Raw genomic sequence first — 18,460 nt, forward strand, 5'->3', positions numbered from 1 at the left:
ATGCCCCCATATCCTACACGCAAGTCTGCATATAGCTCAGTGGGAAAGATGCTCCAGCGACCGCAGCGACAGAATTGTCAACTTTGAATGTAAAGCCCCGTGTCGTTGTCCCATTACGTCCAGAAACTCTTCCTGCGTGGGGAAAAGAAGGGCGAGAGGACGATCAGGGATACCAAGACGGGTACAACAGCGCAGGCCAGGGACATGGCAAAGACGCCGTGGAAGCCATTGATGTAGGCCTCGAGAACGGCGGGGGCGTCGTCTCCGAACGTTTCCCCGAGGCGGAGAGCGCCGTGGTGCAGCACGTCGAGGCCATCGAGGTTCGGGGCCGTCTGCTTCAGGCTCCGGAGCAGGCCGTTGGCAAAGATGGCCTGGGCGGCCGAGATGAAGACGACGCCGCCGGCGAGCTCGAAGAACATGGTCAGGCCGACGGTGGCCGCGATGTGTTGCAGCGGCAGGCTCCTCTGGTTGGCCACGAGCGGCACCTCCATGGCCGTGCCGATGCCGATGCCGGCGCAGGTCTGGAAGCCGATCCACTCGGCCGTGGTCGAGTCGGAGTCGAGCAGGCAGAGAAGAACGGAGCCGGCAAGGGTGATGAGACCACCGGCGACAAGAGGGACCTTCCACAGCCCCGTACGGCCGATAAAGGACGTCGACGCAATGCTAAAGACGGAGACGCCCAGGATGAGGGGGATGTTGCGGACGGCGCTGACGGCGGGCGAGACGCCCTGGACGGCCTGGAAATAGATGGGCAGGAAGTAGAGCAGCGGGAAGTAGACGCCCGAGACGAAGAAGGTGTAGATGCAGTTGGGCCATACGGGCCACTGCGTGAAGAGGCGCGAGGGAATCAAGGCCCGGTCGCCCATGGCGCGTTCGTAGAGGCACAGGGCGACGGTGAGGATGCCGGAAAAGACGAGGGCGAGGACGACCGGGGGGGAGCTCCACGGCTTCGCGGTGCCGCCCCATTCCATGGCGAGCAGATAGAGGACGGCGGCGGCAGTGACGAGGGCATTGCCGGTGAAGTCGAGCTCGCGCACAACGGCGGTCCAGGGGAGCCGCCTCTGGGCGTCCTTGGCCAGCTTGGGCGTCTGGAAGCAGACGAAGAGGGCGACGAGGGCAAAGCCGCCGATGGGGAGGTTGATCCAGAACATCCAGCGCCACGAGGCCGTGCTGGTCAGGAGGCCGCCGAGCAGGGGCCCGACGACGCTGGCGACGCCAAAGGTGGTGCCGACAATGCCCATGTACACGGGCCGCCAGGTGTCGTCGGTGATGAAGGCAATGACGGTGAAGACGCCGCCGAGGATGCCCGAGGCGCCGATGCCGGCAATGGCGCGGCCGGCAATGACGACGGCGCTGCTCGGGGCCGCGGCCGAAGCAACGCAGCCGGCCAGGAAGACGACGATGGAGACGGCCAGGGTGGTGCGCAGGTCGTAGAAGCCGTAGGCCTTGCCCCAGGTCGCCTGGAAGGTCGTCTGCGTCAGGAAGAAGACGGACCCGTACCAGCCGACGTCGCTGAGCGACTGGAACGTGTCGGTGATGGCGGGGATGGCCGTCGCCACAATCGTCGTGTCGAGCGCCGCGAGGAAGCAGCTCAGCATCAGGGTGACGATGATGGCGTAGAACCTCGCGCCGCTGGGCAGCGACGCCTGCTCGAGGGCCTTGCAGCTTCCTGCATCCTCGGCGTGCCCGCCCCGGTGGCCGGTCCTCGGTATGAGGGGATCCCTCTCGTTCGGTTCGTGGGCCATGACGCTGACGAGAACCAAGGCCTTGGTGTCGACGGTTTCAGAACGAGGCTCGACAGTCGGCCGTAGAACGAGATGGCGGCGGGCAGTTTCTTCAACTCACCGCGTTTGCTGGGAGACAGGCCCACAGGGAAAACACAATAAGACCTGGTGTGAGACATTCAGCTTGAGTCTCGCATCCACTGGTGCCGAAAAAGCAAACATGGTCGAGCTATAGCCCCTTGTTCATGCAAGCCCGATGTCGTGTTGGCCATTGAGAGGCAAGAACATGGCCGTAAAAGAAAAACGAATGTCTGGAAAAGAAAAGAAACGTCCAATTGGGGGAAAGGAGTGTGCCGGATCGAACCGCAAGAGAAAGATTGCTGATTAGTCGGCGACTCCAACGGGCACAGTAGGCACATGCGTGAGGCAGCGACAAGCCGGGGCCATGATTTGTCGATCCTCTCCTCCTCCAACAGGCGAGAGTCGCTCTCTCTGTCGGAGCTTCTCAGAATAGTATTACGCACCGCGCCACCGTTACGCATGTAGATCCATTCTCGGTCAGCCAGTGATGGCTGTTGCTCTGAAACAGGGAAATGTCGCCGCACGAAGATGACGATGGCTTGTACGAATAGGTGATTGGGAGTCGTGTGGCTTCTGTGCGAGCCCAAGCCGACGTTGACCGTGAACTGGTGCTTTCTACTTGCTCAGATTCATAGCAGAGCGGCTTTACTGCCTCATTATAAGTCACCCAAGACTACGGGTTTCAAAGCAGAGCCTCTGATTCGGTGACGAAAACGAGACTGCTCTCATCCCAATGGCACCACGAGGCATTGGCGTCGAATGTAGCCGTGAGAACGGCGAGTGTTGAGCTGAGCATGTCGGCTTTCTCAAGCGCGTGCGGTGCATACACGCACAGCGCATAACTCCCATGTACAAGAGGTCTGTAGCAAGCCATGTGGCGTCGTGTCTGGCCTGTCGTCGTTGCAACTTGGCACTGACGTTGAGGGGGCCCGGGCAATACTCGAACGACAGTTGACAAACAGCACCGTTACACAGGATACACGACGCTTGCTGTCCGTCAGACGGCATCCAGGCCTCCAATATGGCACAAGCGAGATTGCCACTTTCAACCGTGGTTGGTGTTACAGAAAGGAGCCCGCCCTGCACCAACCACGAATCGGGTGCATGACACAGCAATCATTGGCATCGAGACTGCCATATTACGTACGTCCTGAGACAGGCTTTGACTCACTCTGTCGAACTGTGCAAATGCTACTCGCATTTAGTGACAATGGGCAACGGGGCCAGACGGTCAACTCGAGTAGCCTCCGGCTATTGAGGCTCGGGCATTTGCTGCACAAACGTGACTTACTGCTGCTCTGGTGGTACACTGCTAGCAGCCGTGCCTTTACCGACATGAACAAGATAGGCTGGTGTTGGCTTCAGGTTCGGGCTCGAGCTCTTTGCCATTGAAGCTACCATGGAGGGGATATGCCATGTTCTCCGAGACCATCCCAAGCTCCTCCTCACCAAAGGATGTTCTCATCCATGGGGCGAAGCTCGACGGAGAAGCCGGGGCACGTTTGGAAATGCCTGGCCGCAGCGTGGTCGATGCGGATTTCCCGGGGGCGCAGTCCATGCACGACGAAGCCATTGCGCTGCCGGTCTGGGCATGTCGCACCGACGGTGAAACATCACATGGAGGTTATTTGCGACATGGCACGAGAAGTTGGAAGATGAAGGTCAAGCAAGACACACGACGTCTAAAGGAAACTTGCACACCGGCACATGCCTCGACAGAAGCCGACTCTCAATGGTACAGACAAGGGAATGATGGCCCAGGCGCGGCGCGAGCTTTCAATATGAGGACGATTATTGATATCTTGTACATGACCTGCATGCAAGTCGGGATCTTAGCACTCATAGTATTTGGCACACGTTCTGAAAAGCCGCATAAGACTTGCGCCTCGAGATTCTTTCCAGCGTGCCGAGCTCCACGGGTCCTCTCCCTCATCCAAGCTCAGGTGAGGGCGGTGATGTCTTTGGCCGAGTGAGTTGCGGAATGTATGCTCATGATGATTGTACTTTCAAGTCGAGCATGGCCACGCGGAACTAAGTCCCGGCCATGCTACAATGCGTGACTCTGCCGAGAGCTCGCCCTAGACGAAGCTCAACAAGAATACACGCAGAGCTGAGCACAATATCGGCTCCCATTTCCCGTCAGTCCAGTCGGCCGGGCACATCAGACTACCTGTGCTGACCAAAGCGGCTATTCTCCATATTGCTCCGCAACATAGGCCACACGTGTGTATGTAATAGGAACACGAAGCTATTGAAGCAGCCAACCGCTCAAGGGATGCATTCCCATGTGCAGACTGCCTCACTAAAGGTGTAAAAGAGCCGCATTTGACGTTTAGTCTGCCAAGCTCGCCAGCGGCTCGGCAGTCTGAACCGACCTGACTGTGTCCCGAGTTCCGGGCTGAACCGTTACGGGGTCCTGACTCGGACGGCGGAGAACTCCGTCGACCATTCCCCGAGACCCCGGCTGCTGGGAAGACTCCGGGAAAGCGGCACACTGCGGGGAAGGAGGTTACAATGATCGGTATGGGGCCGGGGTAGTGCAGCCATTGTTTGTTTGTCCGCAGGGCTCGCAGCACAACGTCCACGGTAGGACCGGCTATAGGAGGCTGTAGCACGGGACCATGACGACGGCGTTAGCCCCGTTCACCTTTATCCGGCCCATACGAGCTCCGGGTAGGTTCACACCTGGAGTGGCAATGTGCTGGACCTGGGCGATCTCGGTGTAGCTCAGGAGAGGACAGCCGTTGTTTCTACAGAGAATCAAGCTTAGCATGACCTACTGATAGTCGAAACGCGTTGAGGACCGTATGGGCCATAAAGCAAAGCAAAGTGGAGTGGGCATGGGGCCTCATTTCCTTTCTCATTCACTTGGCATATCGCTCGCCCATTATCGTCGGTCTACTTTGTACAGGCCATCTTTTGAGGCCGAGAATTTCAGCAATTAAACAGACCAGGAGCATTATACATATCTAGCTTTTGCCATCAAGGTTCTTCAGGGGCCTTACTCCCGCATACAGGTGCATGAAGATAGCCTTCAGCATCCAGGTCGAACGATCCGCCAAGAGATTCGACAACTCAGACTAGCCACGTCGTAATTTGCAGAGCCGTAAGCAAGGTTTGGATGTACATGGCCAAGCCGCCACTATCTATAAGTCGCGGACGAAGCATCGCGGTCGCGTATGGCCTCACGTTCGACGAAGCCCACGGTGTGTGAGAAAGCTGCGAATCGGAAAGTGGAAAGTCGCCCCGTTTCTCCTTCGCTCAGACCTCAAATCAGAGCTCAGGTGGCTGCATGTTTGCTGCAAAGTGTCAGATTGCTGTGCCCCGATTGGTAGACGGCCCAATATTGCGGCTTACGTGCGTCCAACGACATATGTTCAGCTCGAGATGTTGAGACTTGCAGTTTTTTCAGCCTCACTACGAGTGGTGATTGCTGGGGTCAGGAGTCTAGCTTATCTTCCCTCCTCATCGAAATCCAATAGAACTACATGTATAATTATGTGTTGAGCTCGACGTGATTCACTACCAGCATCATGCCGCTCTTCGCCTCCAGCCATCTCCCAGAATACCAGTATAGCACCCTTGACCCGTCGCAGAAAACCTTTCGCCTGGTCCAGCTTCTGCCGCCGAAGCCTGCTCGCATACCGGGCGCCTACGGCACGCTGCGCATTAAGCTGGTCGAGGTCAACGTCGACACCAAGCTTCCTTATGACGCTCTATCCTACGCCTGGGGCGACCCGGCCTCCCTCGGTGCGCGAGACCGAGGGATAATCGTGGAGACACACAGCGACGCCCAACGGCTCTCCATCCATCGTCCGCTCGAGCTAGCACTACTTCATCTTGCTGCCAATAGTTCCGTAAACCTACCTCTCTTTGTCGACCAGATCAGCATCAACCAGGACGACAAGCCCGAGAAGAGCCACCAGGTCCAGCTCATGAGGGACATTTACGCAAGATGCTCGCGCACCGTTGTGTGGCTGGGCCCGGCAACCCGCGCGTCTAAGTTATATTTTAACCTTATCCACGAAATATGCCAAGAAGGGGTCCTAAGCCGCGTCATGGGGCCCAGAGTCAGCCATTTAGCGCGTGTATTTGACGCCGTGATGGATCCAGGTGTCCAAGTCGACGAAGGGCAACGCGAGGACCGAGACGACATACTTAACCTAATTCAACGATTCGGTGTCCGATTTCCCCTGGATGGTTTCGCCGACGTGCTAGGCCGGCGCTGGTTCAACCGCCTATGGATCATCCAGGAGGCATGTCTGGCGCCCGCAGTCGTCTTTATCTGCGGCCAACAGTCGCTCTGCTTCGACTGCTTCCGCGCCGGGGCGCTCTTCTATAACATTTACAATACGCACTGGGCAGGCCAGCGCACCGAGGCCACGTCGCAGCACGAAATCCGTCGACGCAGCGCCATCTTTAACAAGACGGCAGGCTTGATTCGCATTTTCCAGCAGCGCAAGGTCATTCATCAAACGGGCCGGCGAGAAGGTCTGTATGGCCTCGTGCTCAAGTTCAATGTCAACGACAACAATGTCAAGATCGGCTCCCATCTCGCAGAGGATCGCATATTTGGCTTGCTGGGGCTGGCGGCCGATGACGACGACTTGCGGCAGCAGGTCCGTGTCCGCTACGCAAAGGAGGCCGTCCAGATCTACACAGAGGTTTCTGCCTTGCTTCTCAAGGAAAACATGGACGCCTTGCTGTTTACGCAGTTTCCGAAAGAGACACAAGGCCTGCCTTCCTGGGTCCCGGACTGGGCCATGGACATCAAGGTGCCGGTGGGATACTTGACCTTGGCAGACGCCGTCTTCGCCGCTGGAGGGCCGAAGGAAGGGGCCCGCCGTCGGCTGGACGAGCGGTCCGGGCGGCTCACGGTCCGTGGCGTCCTGGTTGACAGAATCGTGTGTGTTGGACAGACAAGTCATCGGCTAGACCCTGAGCGGCGAATGATGGATCAGATTGATTACCGCTGTGCCAAAATGTTCTTTGACGAGACGGCCAAGTTCGTCAGAGAAGCCGCTGCTTCCCGCCACAGCGGGAGTGCCTCCGGCTCAGACGAGGAGGCGGAGGCCCAGATGTCTCTGCGCGTCTGTGACTCGGGCCTCTCCCACAGACACTTCACGGACAAGCTTGGGGCGCCTGCTGGCCTCGAACGACTTCGCGCTCTCCATGGCAGCGTCAGTCATCTGGGGCAGCGGCTTCTCAACTCGGATGAAACGGTTGCCTCGTTTGGTATCACGCGCATCTACAGAACGCTTGGCATCACCCCATGGTACTGGACCCCGACTTCCGAGATGACCAGTCTCCGCATCTGTGCCCGTGATCCGGCCGCAGCCGCTTACATCCTTTATCTGGCTCTTGCCGATTTCCTCGTCGACATGGGCGGGCTTTGCCTCGGCGCGGCTAGGATGACCTGGGCGACGTATCACATCAAGTTCCGCCGCCGCTTCAGCAAGGTCAAGCTGCGGCCCGTGGTGGAGGATGTGATTGCGGCAGGCCTCGACCCCGAAGTCAGCCTCGGACCAGACTTGGCCCTCTTGGATTCCAATATTCTCAAAAATGCGGGCCGGAGGCTGTACCGGACCGAGAAGGGCTACGTGGGCGTGGGCCCGGCGCAGATGACGCCGGGGGATTCCGTCGTGGTCTTCCACGGCGGGACGGTGCCGCATCTGTTGAGGGAGGCGGCAGGGGAGGGGGGGGACGAGTCGTGGACATACTTGGGCGAAGCGTATTGCGACGGCATCATGGATGGCGAGGCGTTGGAGGAGGGAGTTGGCGTTGAGAGGAGCTTTGTCCTGGCTTGATTCTGATGGCAGTTATTTGAAATTAGATCAATGAGCGTATCTCGTTTGGGTATGATGAAGAGTTCCAATACAATCTACTTGCTCATCCGTACGTAACACGGAGCAAATAGTGCTGGCAATCTTTATCTCTTCTCTAACAATAATTAGGGATGCCATGGCGGACTTGGGGCACACGGCACGGTTCAAGCCGAGAGACGCTGCAATAAGCTACGGTGCCAAATCCTTCAAACCGCGTCCAAGGGGCACACCATTATCGTTCCTGTCGTCATCTACCGATACGTTGCCGTCCCGCTGATAATCCGGGATAGCTTTACGAACAACCGGGGCCGAGGAACCCAATGGGCCTGCCACACCTCGAACCCCTTGAGCTTGGCAGTGTCGTTCCCAAGAAAGCAATCTCACTCCAGCCAGGAGAGGCGACGGACCATGTCGTCAGACGTGTGGGTACCAGACGAGAGCAGCACCGCCTGCTAAATCAGTCGCGTGACTCTTCCACACACAGGACCAAATATGGGGAAGATTGCGTGACGGGATCCAATGAGGCAAAAAGCCCCGTCCTTACATGATGGCCGGACCAGAGACGACGACGACACCCGACCCCGGTTCCCTGTTTGACAGCGAAACCACCTCGTTTCTTCTCCCGGATGCACGCACTTGTTCTCCGCACTTTTCCAGCATCATTGATGCATTACGTCCCACGGCAGGCGCTGCATTGAATCCCTGCAGAGTCGCACCCGATATCGTGCTCGGCCTCATTTCCCCTGAGCTCACCGTTTAAGCTTGTCGACTGGGCATCGAAAAAGGGCCACACATACACAGAACCCCATGCCAGCCAGGCCGCAACGGGAAGGTCAGCGGATTCGACACCGCCTCCTTTCACGTTAGTTCTTTGTCGCCCCGCCTGCACGCGGCTTTTGCTGCAGGTTGGGTGGGGATTGATAAGATGAACGGGCAGCTTCCCGAGCGAACAGCACGCCGATCCAGGCGGCCTGCCAAGAGGTCTGGCCACGTCTTGGTCAAGGCCGGTTTGCGTCTGCGGCTCCCGGTTCCTTGTTGCTGTCATGCGATCAAGTCGTAAAAATGCTGTCTGCCCGGACGTGGTGGAGCCTTGATCTCCTTCGCCGAGGGTCCCTTGAAAGATGCCCCGTTTCAACCCTCAAGGTGCGTGATATGATGTGGTCTTTGATTCTCTCAGCACTGTTATAGCTCTGCATGTTATAGCAGGACGACGTATCTTCCGGTATCGCCCTGCCCTGCCGTTGCCTGTCCCTTCATGCACATGCAAGAGGAGGGGCTCCAGGATCACCATGCCACCAGAGCGGCTTCGGCTTGACAGCCGCCAGGCGTGCAAAACTACTGCAATGTGTATGTATGCCGGGGCATATCCCCCACGCTCAATGTAAATCCATTAAAGCTGGCTCCCCCTCTCCGTGTCCTCGCCTGGCATTACCCGCGAGCTTCTCTAGCTCTATTGCCGAGAGGCGGCCGCACGGGTATTGCCAGGGAGCCCCCGTCTTGGTCCCCTGTCGCCTTCCCCGGGCCCTCACATGGAGGCAGCTTCAACTAACAGCATCCCCACACATAGGCCGGGGCCGTTATACGTATGCAAATATATTGAGTAATACCTCCTGGCAGCCGCTCAACCGGGCAGCACCGCCCGCCGTGCGACATGCTCCCCTTGTCGCCCTATCTCAGTTGCGTATGTGACTCTACCGGGCGCCCGGCAATGCCACGTGCGTCCTTGACCGCAGCTGCAACGGCGCGGAATGGCTTCATTTCGCCTGCATGCATGTACGGCTTGTGCGTCTCACGCGGGGAAGGATGCAGCCCCCATAGCTTCGCACTCTGCTCTTGGCGCAAGGCTCAGTCTTGCGATATGACGGAACGGCCACGGCTATCACAACGATGCTCCAGGGAAGCTCCTCTCGTCCACCGGGCACTGCCGCATGGGGGAGGCGCGTGGACTGGACGAGGCATGCCGAGACCCATAAGGATCAGCTTCATAACAGCCTCGTATAAGTATGCCGTCAACGCCTTGCTTCTTCTCTTCTCCTTCAAGAGTTTCTCTTTCTTCACCTACGAGCAGCGACTGTGCCCTCTGCAGCCGGTCAGTGACGGCGCAGCCCGTTATCCTTTCTTCTCACACCCCGTCTTCTACTCCTGGAGCCACTCATTCCCTTTTCTTTATTTGAATCAACCCTTCACTTGACCCTTCACTTGTTGAATCACAAGCTTCTTATATCCTATTGGATTCCATCACCAAAATGCCTTCCATTCTCAAGGCATGTGCGGCCCTCCTCGGCACGGTTGCCGCAGCCCAGGCACTGCTAGCTTCGGCTTCAGGGCCGCTATATTCCAATACTTCCTCCCCTATTTCGATTGAGCAAAGCGAGCAGGCTTGCAGCTCCGGGGACTGCTCCAGCCGCTATGGCCGTCACACGAGCAGGCCCCTTGTCTCCTCTACCTCATTGCCTGCTGAAGGCCGGAACCAGAGCAGCTCCGCGGGAGCACGGGCAACCCGGTCTGCCACTCTTGCGCACCCCTCAACCACCTTGGTGCAACCGATGCCTGTTGTCTCCTCGACCCCTGCGAATCAAAACCGAAGCAGCACTGTAGGCGCACAAGCCACTCGGTCTGCAGCCCATGGACATCCCTTACCAACCTTGCTGCACTCGACGCACGTCATCTCCTCAACCCCAACGGCTCAAAATCGAAGCAGCTCCAGGGCGGATCGAGCGACCCAATCACCCACGGCCGGTGGCCCCCAAACTACCCTATTGCCCGACATCCATTGGACATTTGATACGAAGCCGGCGGAGAACGTCAAGCCTATCCTTCCGGGCAAGGCCTCCCAGATGTTCTACGGTAACTCTGGTACGTGCTCATTTTAACGTTGCTGCTGCACTCTTGACGTGACAGCCGTCGGTATATCGTTGGCTCTAACGGGATGTTCAAATAGACCCTGCCAAGGCCGGCGCCTTTGCCTTTGTTTCCTACTACTTCACTAGCCAGTCTGTCAACCTAGACCATTCGGACCATGTGTCGGTCAGCTGCGTCGGTGCAGACAGCTTGGCGGTGACGTTCAACAGCCAAGAAGCCTTCGAGCACGCGTCCAACACCTGGTCCGCCAAGGACGGGTTGATCTTGATTGCATACGCCAAGAGATGCGGGGGCTACGAAAAGGGCCAGCGATGCTACTTCGACGTGTCGAGCCTCGAGGTGGATGCCTCGAGTAGCATCCGCACAATTGTCGCTCGTGGCCAGTCCAAGCACCCGGACGATATCACCTCCGGCGGTGACACGGAATGGGGCTGGTGGAACCCCCGGAACAGCAACGGCGGCGCACAGTCTGACCGTGAGAAGGGCGCAAAGCCGGACTTTAGCTGGAACGCCGGCCCCACCCCAACTCCGGGCTCCGGCTCCGGCTCCGGCTCCGGTTCCGGCGCGAGCAAGCCTTCCGGACGGCCCCCCTGTGCCGCGCCGCCCGATGCAAAGTACGGCCGTCCGACAGCTTGCCTGGGCGAATACTTTGACATGGACCTTGACAATGGCCTCGGCTACGAGCCCCTGGGCGACAAAAGCAGGGCCCTCTTGAACGACCTGGCGCCCGGGCTCGACTTGGGAGCCGCTCCACAGTCTTCTAGCCACGGCTTGAACAGGACGGCCGCATTCCCGAGGAGGCACCAGCGCGATCTCCTCGTGAAGAGGGGCTTTTGGTCGTCGACTTGGTCTGGTGCGGTCAACACTGTCAAGAAAGTCCTCAGCAACGCCTACGATAAGGTTGTCAAGGCCGTCAATTTCTCGGGCGGCTACAAAAAGGAGTTCTCGTGGGCTCTACCCGATCCCAACAACCAAAATTCGGAGGCCAACAAGCTCGTGGACAGCGGCGCCCAGGCGGTCGTTTCGCCATGGGGCAACGCCGTCCTGCTCAAGTCGTTTGGCTCCCCCAAGGCCGAGGGCGACCTGACCAAGTATCTCAACATCTTTTGCGTCGACTGCGGCGCCAGGGTCAAGGCGAGTGTCGCCGGCAAGGCGAGCTGGAGCATGCTGCACGGCATCACCGAGGGCAGGGTCGAGTTCAACACGGACATGCACTTTGGACTGAAACTCGGCGTCGACGCTCACATCCGCTACAAGTCCGAGTTCTCGATGGATCTGTTCAGGGTGGGCCTGCCGGGCCTCAGCTACGGCGTCGTCACCATCGCCCCGCAAGTGTCGGTCGGCACGCGCGTCGGGCTCGAGGCGGCGGCCAAGGGCAGACTGCTGGCCGGCGCCGAGGTGGGCCTGCAGGCATCCCGCGTCGTCATCGACCTTGTCGACTCGTCCAAGAACGAGAAGAGCGGCTGGGAGCCCTACTTTAAGCCCGTCTTGGAGGCCGAGGGAGAGATTATGCTGTCGGCCTCCCTGGCGCTCCCCGTCGGCCTCGAGTGCGGCATTGCAATCAGCGAGTGGCACAAGACGGTGGCCATTATAGACGAGCCTTCCATCAAGGCGACTGCTCAGGCCGCTGCGGCCATGAGCCTGGCGAATACCGGATCCTTCTCGGCCGGATTCAATGAGCGAGACGGCTGCGCCGGCATCAGCACTCAGATCACTTGGCGCAACAAGGTGTTTATCAACGTGGTGGATTTGGAAACAGTCAACCTGCACGATACTGGAGATCGTGCGCTGGTTCGCAAATGCTTCGCGTGAGTTTCCTCTGCCCCTATCCGTCTCTATCCCCCCACCCGCCACGATGTGATTTGATCTGTCCTCGATCTTGCTGACACGACTTCATACAGCTTGCCTGCTTATAAGGGACCATCACAGCCCTTAAACGTCACTGAGTCCAAGTCAAAGAGGTCGGAACCTTTGGCGCTGCCACCCGACTCTGTCTCCGACTTGACGAGCGAGTATCCGGCTCACGGATCCAAATACGTCACCTCGGCGCCGAAGCCTTTGAACCAATCGTCATACAGCGAGGTGAATGGCTTCAACTACGCTCGTCTCGTCACCCCAGGAGGCAAAGCCATGGTGGTGTCGTGCGGCAACGGCAACCTGTACGCCGCCGACGCCGAGGGCGAGCGCAACCCCGATTGCTCCGAGCTGTTCCCGATCGGCCGAGACAACTCGATAGCCTCTGACGGCGCGCGCAAGCTGATGCACTACGACGCATCTACAATGAGCACGCTCGGCGTGTCCCGGCTGCGGCTGCGGGCTGACAACGAGGTGACGCGGTCGGGCGTCGTCGTCGTCTTGGCGCTCTACACCGACGCGAGCACGCCCGACAGGCCGTATTACCTGGGTGTGGATGCGGATGGCAACGTGCTGTACCCGACGGTCTGCGACTTTACCGATGGCAGTGGGCCCAAGGTCTTCTTGGCGAGCGACCCTGAAAAGGGCCTCCACATGCTGGAGAGCGACGATGTCAAGTATTCGGTAACCGGCGGAGATGTGGGCAAATGCTACCCTCTGATGGTTTCGGGAGGGGCGTCAAAGAGTCGCCAAGCGAAATGAGTGGGCGGTTGACTGAGCTTGGTTCCACGGGTGGTTCTTGGGCTGGAGAAGTCTGATTCACAGCTATGCCATGAAGACGGAGACAGACGAGGTTCTCTGTCCCGTAGGTGTAACGATGCCTCGAGGAGCGGATGGAGCAGATACCCGGAGCTTGGTGTTTTCCTGGACGTCTTTGACTCTGCTTGGACAGAGATGCTTTCTTCTTACATATTCAAGTTCTTTGTGCTATACTTTCCATCACGGCTGTACAATAGTTCTCCTGTCTCACTAGTAGCATTTTCGTTTCATGTTTATAATAGCCTCTCAGTCGTTTACCACTACCGGTTTCACAGCCGAGGTTGAAGCATTCCAGTGTTTAGATCATTCTCAGTGCAGCCCCAGCTTAGAGTTGCATCTTCAGGAGACCAGAGCGTCATTCCACGGTGCTAGATGGACAAGGCATTACATCACATGTTTGATTCATGTTGGCTACGGGGCGATTCTGCCACTGATATGTGCTCACCTGCATGCAGCCATGGCCAGGGCTCATACTCTTGGGACGATGTGCTGCAAAGGTTCCTTTCCTTTCAGGGGGTACGAATGAGTACTCGATGGACTGTTAAACGAGACCCATCTTCCTTTGTCTCTTCCCTGTATGCATGTCCTGTCTGTGGGGTACATGTGGTGCTACCTTCTCATGCCGGCTCCGTCTTCAGGCAACGGCCAACAGCAGCTTTTCTCCTGCAGGCTGCATATATATGCATCACGTGCATAGTCAACTGAGAGGTTACATGAGCCAACGGTGACGACGGAGACTCTGAATGGACCGAGCCTCGTGTTCAACAGCAAGCTGCCCCGAATTGTTCCGGCATCAACTGGCTGTTTCCTTCCAATCAGAGGCTGATGAGAGCTTCAAACGCATCGAGAAAGTATAAGCCAGATGCGCCCCTCTTGAATGCAGAGCCGGGAGGCGTTGCCGATGAAATTGATCCCAAATCTTTGCTTTTGTTTGAAACATCTAGACCAACAAAAAGCACCGACTTTGAGAGGGTTTTGATTAAGCTGTGAGGTGGGGAGTGGCTGTGGTCGTCTCTTGGCGGAGAAACCATGAGACAAACTTGCAGTGAATGCATGCGTCCTTTACTCGTAGCTGTCAAGCCTCGGCGGTGACTAATTACCCGTGACGGGTTCTGTCCAGAGGATGGCTCGACCAAGGCCTTATTTGTTGACGAGTTTTCATCGTGGCTCTTGTAAGCTTGACAAGTTGCCTCCAAGTTGTGTTTACTTTATGTTACTTGATGAATTACATCATGAAATGTCTTAGTCAGACGGCTTTATTCCCCCCACTTTCACAGGGCAGGCGCGAACCAACGGGCGCTACGCTCGTTCGGTGGGGCAGGCAGCTGCCATCCGCCCGTCCCTTCCCTCGCTGCAATTCCGCGTGCCGCCCAAAAAAGCGCCTCAACTCCGTCTCACCGAAGGAAAAAAAGGAAGCAAAACAAAACAACACGATCGAGACTGCAGCTCAATTCGCAACTTGGACGCACTCGCAACGACACAGACAAACCTCGACGCTCCCCGTCCTCTCACACAGCAACCTCGTGGACAATCGCTACCTCGCCCTGCTACTCGTGTAACGCGAGCTTCTCGCGCCATTTGTGCGACGCGCCCGACGACGAGCCCGAGGCCACCGGAATGATGCACGCCCTTTGACCCCCTTGGCTTTCATCCAGAAGCCTCTCCCCACCAAGCGTTGCCGTCGCGCGTCATGGAGCACCAGCCGGCGACGGCGACGGCAGCAGCAGCGCCGCGCCCGAATGGACTGCGCCCTTCGAACCACCTCGTCGTCACCCACGAGGGACGGAAACCGCTCTTCGCAGCCGCCAGCAATGCGCGAGACAAGACCACCGACAGCAGGACTAACGGCGCTGCTCAGGCGTCGCCCCGTCCCAAGCCCGGGCGCCTGGCTGTCGAGGCCGGCAATAGACCAGCACTAGGAGTTGGCCTGGGCCTCGCGCGCAGGACCAAATCCGAGTCACAACCCACAAGAAACAGCGGCGCCAACGGAGACGGAAACATCAACGACAACCACAGCAGCGGCAGCGGCAGCGGCAACAGCGTCAGCCTGGTCTCCCCCGGCGGCACCCGCATCCCCCGGCCGTCCAGCTCAACGTCCAGCTCCGCCTTCCACCGACGACGGCCCATCTCGCTCGCCGAGGCCTTTCGCCTCGCCGAGGATGAAGAGGCCGAAGCCAAGCGCGCCCAGGCCTTGGACGGCTCGCCCAGCCCGGCACCCAGGTCATGGAGAGCCAGGGGCGCCCGAGACGAGGCCAAGATGCGCCAGATGCTCGGCCAGGATCATCTCGACACCAAGGCACGCAGTAGGCAAGCAGCCGGCGAGTCGAGCGACAGAAACCCCTCGAAACCGACGGCCGAGTCTGCCCCCATGGAGCCCGGGCCACAAGAAGAAAAGGCGACTCCCCCAAGGAATCACATGCAGACCTGGAAGCCTAGCCCTCGAGTCAGCCCTGTTCGACATGAAAATCCCAAGTCACCGCCGCCAGACCACCACAGCGGCAGTGACGGCCACGACATCCCCGACCTTGTCCCCGGCATCGAAGACATCCCCCTTCCCTCGGTAGAAGCGGCTGACCGGGGGCCGAACCGATCCCCGCGGAGAAATAATGCCATCGCATCTCCGGAAAAAAGCTTCGACTGGCAGGTCGAGGCCGACTTTACGGCTGGAGACTTGCAAATCTCGGACAGCCCGAGAATCAGAGTAGAGAGCAACCGGCCTTTCGCGAATCGTCCATCCTTGGTGAGCACCGACGACAAAATCTCCATCAGGTCCCCGCCGCGGCTCACGCACCCCGGGTCGCGCAACACCAAGCTCGACGAGATTCGGGCGCGCGAGCTCAAGCCGACCAACCAGATCCTGGCGGAAAAGTCGCAGCCTCGGCAGAGCAACACCAAGCTCGATGAGATTCGCGCCAGGGAAAAGGCGGTCGAGGCCCAGATCCCCATTCCCGATCGGAACCAGCTGCGGCCCAAAAACACCAAACTCGACGAGATACGGCAACGGGAGGCCGAGGGGCTGTCGAAGCGAGCTTATGCCTCGGCTCGCCTCGAGGAGATACGAGAGCAAAACTCGACGTCGCGGTCCGTGTCGCCGGAAGAGGCGAGACCACGCTCAGGCAAGCAAGGAGAGCATCCGGATCAGCGCAAGGCCACGCCTGGAGGCGGCCAAGACAAGAGACTTCCCACGCGAACCAAGCCTGTGCTCGGCAATGGCGAGCGTATCCCGGACACGCCGATCACCGTCTTCAAGAACCGGCGTACCACAGAGAGGGGGGCGAATGGGGGCAACTTCGAAAAGGAAGCGACTGACAAGGGTGCTGACGACAAGCGAGACTCGCACGACCTACTGCGGCGCTTGGCAAGAGCGACGAGTGCCAGTCCCGCGCCAGAGCCAGACGCGAGCAGCAAGCGGCCGCCGTCTCCGCGACGGGAGACAAATGGCGATGAGCCGCGACCAAAGCCGTCGGCACTTGCGCGCTTTCCCGACAAGGGCAGGAAAATGCCGGCAGCCATTGCCAGCTCAAGAGACAAGGACGGCCCCAAGCCGACCGTGGGATTCACGGGGCTGCGGCGGTCGGAGTCGCTGGACCCGGCTAAGAGCAAGAGATCCAGCGTTCAGTCCGAAGCCGACCCCACGGATAGAATCGAGGCAGAGATACTACTGTTTGCGCCTCAGGAAAATCAGTCTGAGCGAGGATCCGTCCGCGCGCTGTCCCCGCAACCCAGCTCCGACGATGACGAGCTGGCCGAGGCAACACCAAGGGCCGACAGGCACGTCTTTGCGAGCATGCCGACACCCAAAGTGACGGGCGCATACGTCGAAACCCCTGCGACCTTGAAGGTGGAGAGGAGAAGGGACGAGGCGGACGAGCGAAGGCAGGGCAGGCGAGCTCACCGGGACGCGGCCGTCGTGTTCGGTGATGAGAAAGCTGGTCTCGAATGGAGAAGACGGGACCAGGACGCGGCGTCGGACCCGGGCACGAGCGACTACAACAGGGACGGCGATGCAGTGTCGGCGGCGGTGGCGCTTAGGAGGCGGCGCCGTGCCCGATCCCTGCCGCGCCGCAGACCGCCGCTGAGAAACTCGGCCAAGCTGCCGTCGGTCAAGGGCGACCTGCTCGAGCTGCAGCGCATCCACAACATTGACGACTCGACCATGGACGACGTCGAGGATATTCTGCTGGGGCGCAGAAGATCGGAAAGGCTGGAGCTGCTTCAAGAGGACGACGGCATCGGCGGCTCCGACGACGAGCAGCCCCTCGTCAAGCGCGAGGACAGCAGCGAGGCCGATAGCGGCGAGCCAAAGCTCAACGGAAAGTACGGGGTCAAGGACACGGCGCTCTTTGATCGGATGAGCAAGTCGCTGTACGCGGGGCTCTGGAACATCCGCACCGCCAAGCAGGGCATCGAGCGGCTCGAGGACCGCTTCTCGCACGCCGGCACGCGGCTCGAGCCGGCTCCTGGCGCCGACACAAAGGCGCCCCTCAGCGAAGAACCCGACGTCGACATGCGCAAGATTCCCGCAAAGCACGAGGAGCACTGTGCGGCGTGCCTCGCGCAGCCAAGCCCCGAGGCCATGACGTACATCCACCTGCCCGTCCCGCGGCTGTACTACACGACGCCGCGCTTCCGCCTCAGCCTGCTGGGCCTGGTGCTGGCCGTGGCGTCTCTGTGGCTCACGCTCGAGTCGGCCATGTGCGCGCGCTACTGCCGACCAGCAACGTGCTCGTCGGGCGAGTGCGTCTACTCGTTCGACGACCCGACGTTTGGCGCGGCGCTGCCCGTCAAGCTGGACCAGTGGACGACGGGCGGGCACGGGCGTGCGCTGCTGGGGCGGGCGGCGGACGAGGCGCTGGACCTGGTGGCGGACCTCGAGGACCTGGCGCTCGGGCGCAGCATCAGCGACGTGCCCCTGCGCGGCATGTCGCCTGCGCAGAAGCGGCAGCACCGGCGGCGCCTCGCCAAGAGGGGGCTGCCCGTCGGGTCGTCGTCGTCCACCGCCGACCCGCCGCCGCCCGAGCAGCGGGCCAAGTGGGAGGCGTGGCGGCGGGCACGGCTGGCGCGGGACCGAAGGCGCGAGGTGCGCGAGATGGGCTACTTCGACGCGGCGGGCGGGCGCGACGAGGGCGCGGCCATTGGCGATGACGAGCGCGTTGGCTGAGTCTCCCTCTTCAGGCTTGTACGGCTGTCGCGCGGGTTGCGGGGACGGTCTGTGGGACGCGCGGATGCGTGGCCGACTGCGTCGATGGGCAGGGCCGACTCTTGGCTTTTTTCTTACCTTTACATGTTTCGATT

General features: G+C 59.5%; 4 protein-coding genes across 4 annotated transcripts; 3 read left to right on the forward strand and 1 right to left on the reverse strand.

Moving 5' to 3' along the window:
- Positions 1–113: 113 nt before the first annotated feature.
- Positions 114–1,745, reverse strand: HRG_01089 (major facilitator superfamily domain-containing protein; the record flags this gene model as incomplete). The annotated part of the gene is made up of 1 exon (XM_044859560.1): positions 114–1,745. One exon carries the CDS (start codon positions 1,743–1,745, stop codon positions 114–116), a length of 1,632 nt encoding a protein of 543 aa, XP_044725960.1.
- Positions 1,746–5,338: 3,593 nt separating this feature from the next.
- Positions 5,339–7,612, forward strand: HRG_01090 (heterokaryon incompatibility protein (HET) domain-containing protein; the record flags this gene model as incomplete). Its single annotated transcript, XM_044859561.1, has 2 exons — positions 5,339–6,296; positions 6,366–7,612. The coding sequence occupies 2 exons, from the start codon at positions 5,339–5,341 to the stop codon at positions 7,610–7,612; spliced, it is 2,205 nt and encodes a 734-aa protein (XP_044725961.1).
- A 2,855-nt stretch (positions 7,613–10,467) lies between these two features.
- On the forward strand, positions 10,468–13,108 carry HRG_01091 (uncharacterized protein; the record flags this gene model as incomplete). The annotated part of the gene is made up of 3 exons (XM_044859562.1): positions 10,468–10,486; positions 10,572–12,300; positions 12,394–13,108. The coding sequence occupies 3 exons, from the start codon at positions 10,468–10,470 to the stop codon at positions 13,106–13,108; spliced, it is 2,463 nt and encodes an 820-aa protein (XP_044725962.1).
- Positions 13,109–14,855: 1,747 nt separating this feature from the next.
- HRG_01092 (uncharacterized protein) lies at positions 14,856–18,326 on the forward strand (the record flags this gene model as incomplete). The annotated part of the gene is made up of 1 exon (XM_044859563.1): positions 14,856–18,326. The coding sequence occupies one exon, from the start codon at positions 14,856–14,858 to the stop codon at positions 18,324–18,326; it is 3,471 nt and encodes a 1,156-aa protein (XP_044725963.1).
- Positions 18,327–18,460: the final 134 nt, after the last annotated feature.

The sequence above is a fragment of the Hirsutella rhossiliensis genome (assembly GCF_020360975.1).
Source record: "Hirsutella rhossiliensis strain HR02 chromosome Unknown scaffold00001, whole genome shotgun sequence".
In the NCBI taxonomy this organism is placed as follows: domain Eukaryota; kingdom Fungi; phylum Ascomycota; class Sordariomycetes; order Hypocreales; family Ophiocordycipitaceae; genus Hirsutella; species Hirsutella rhossiliensis.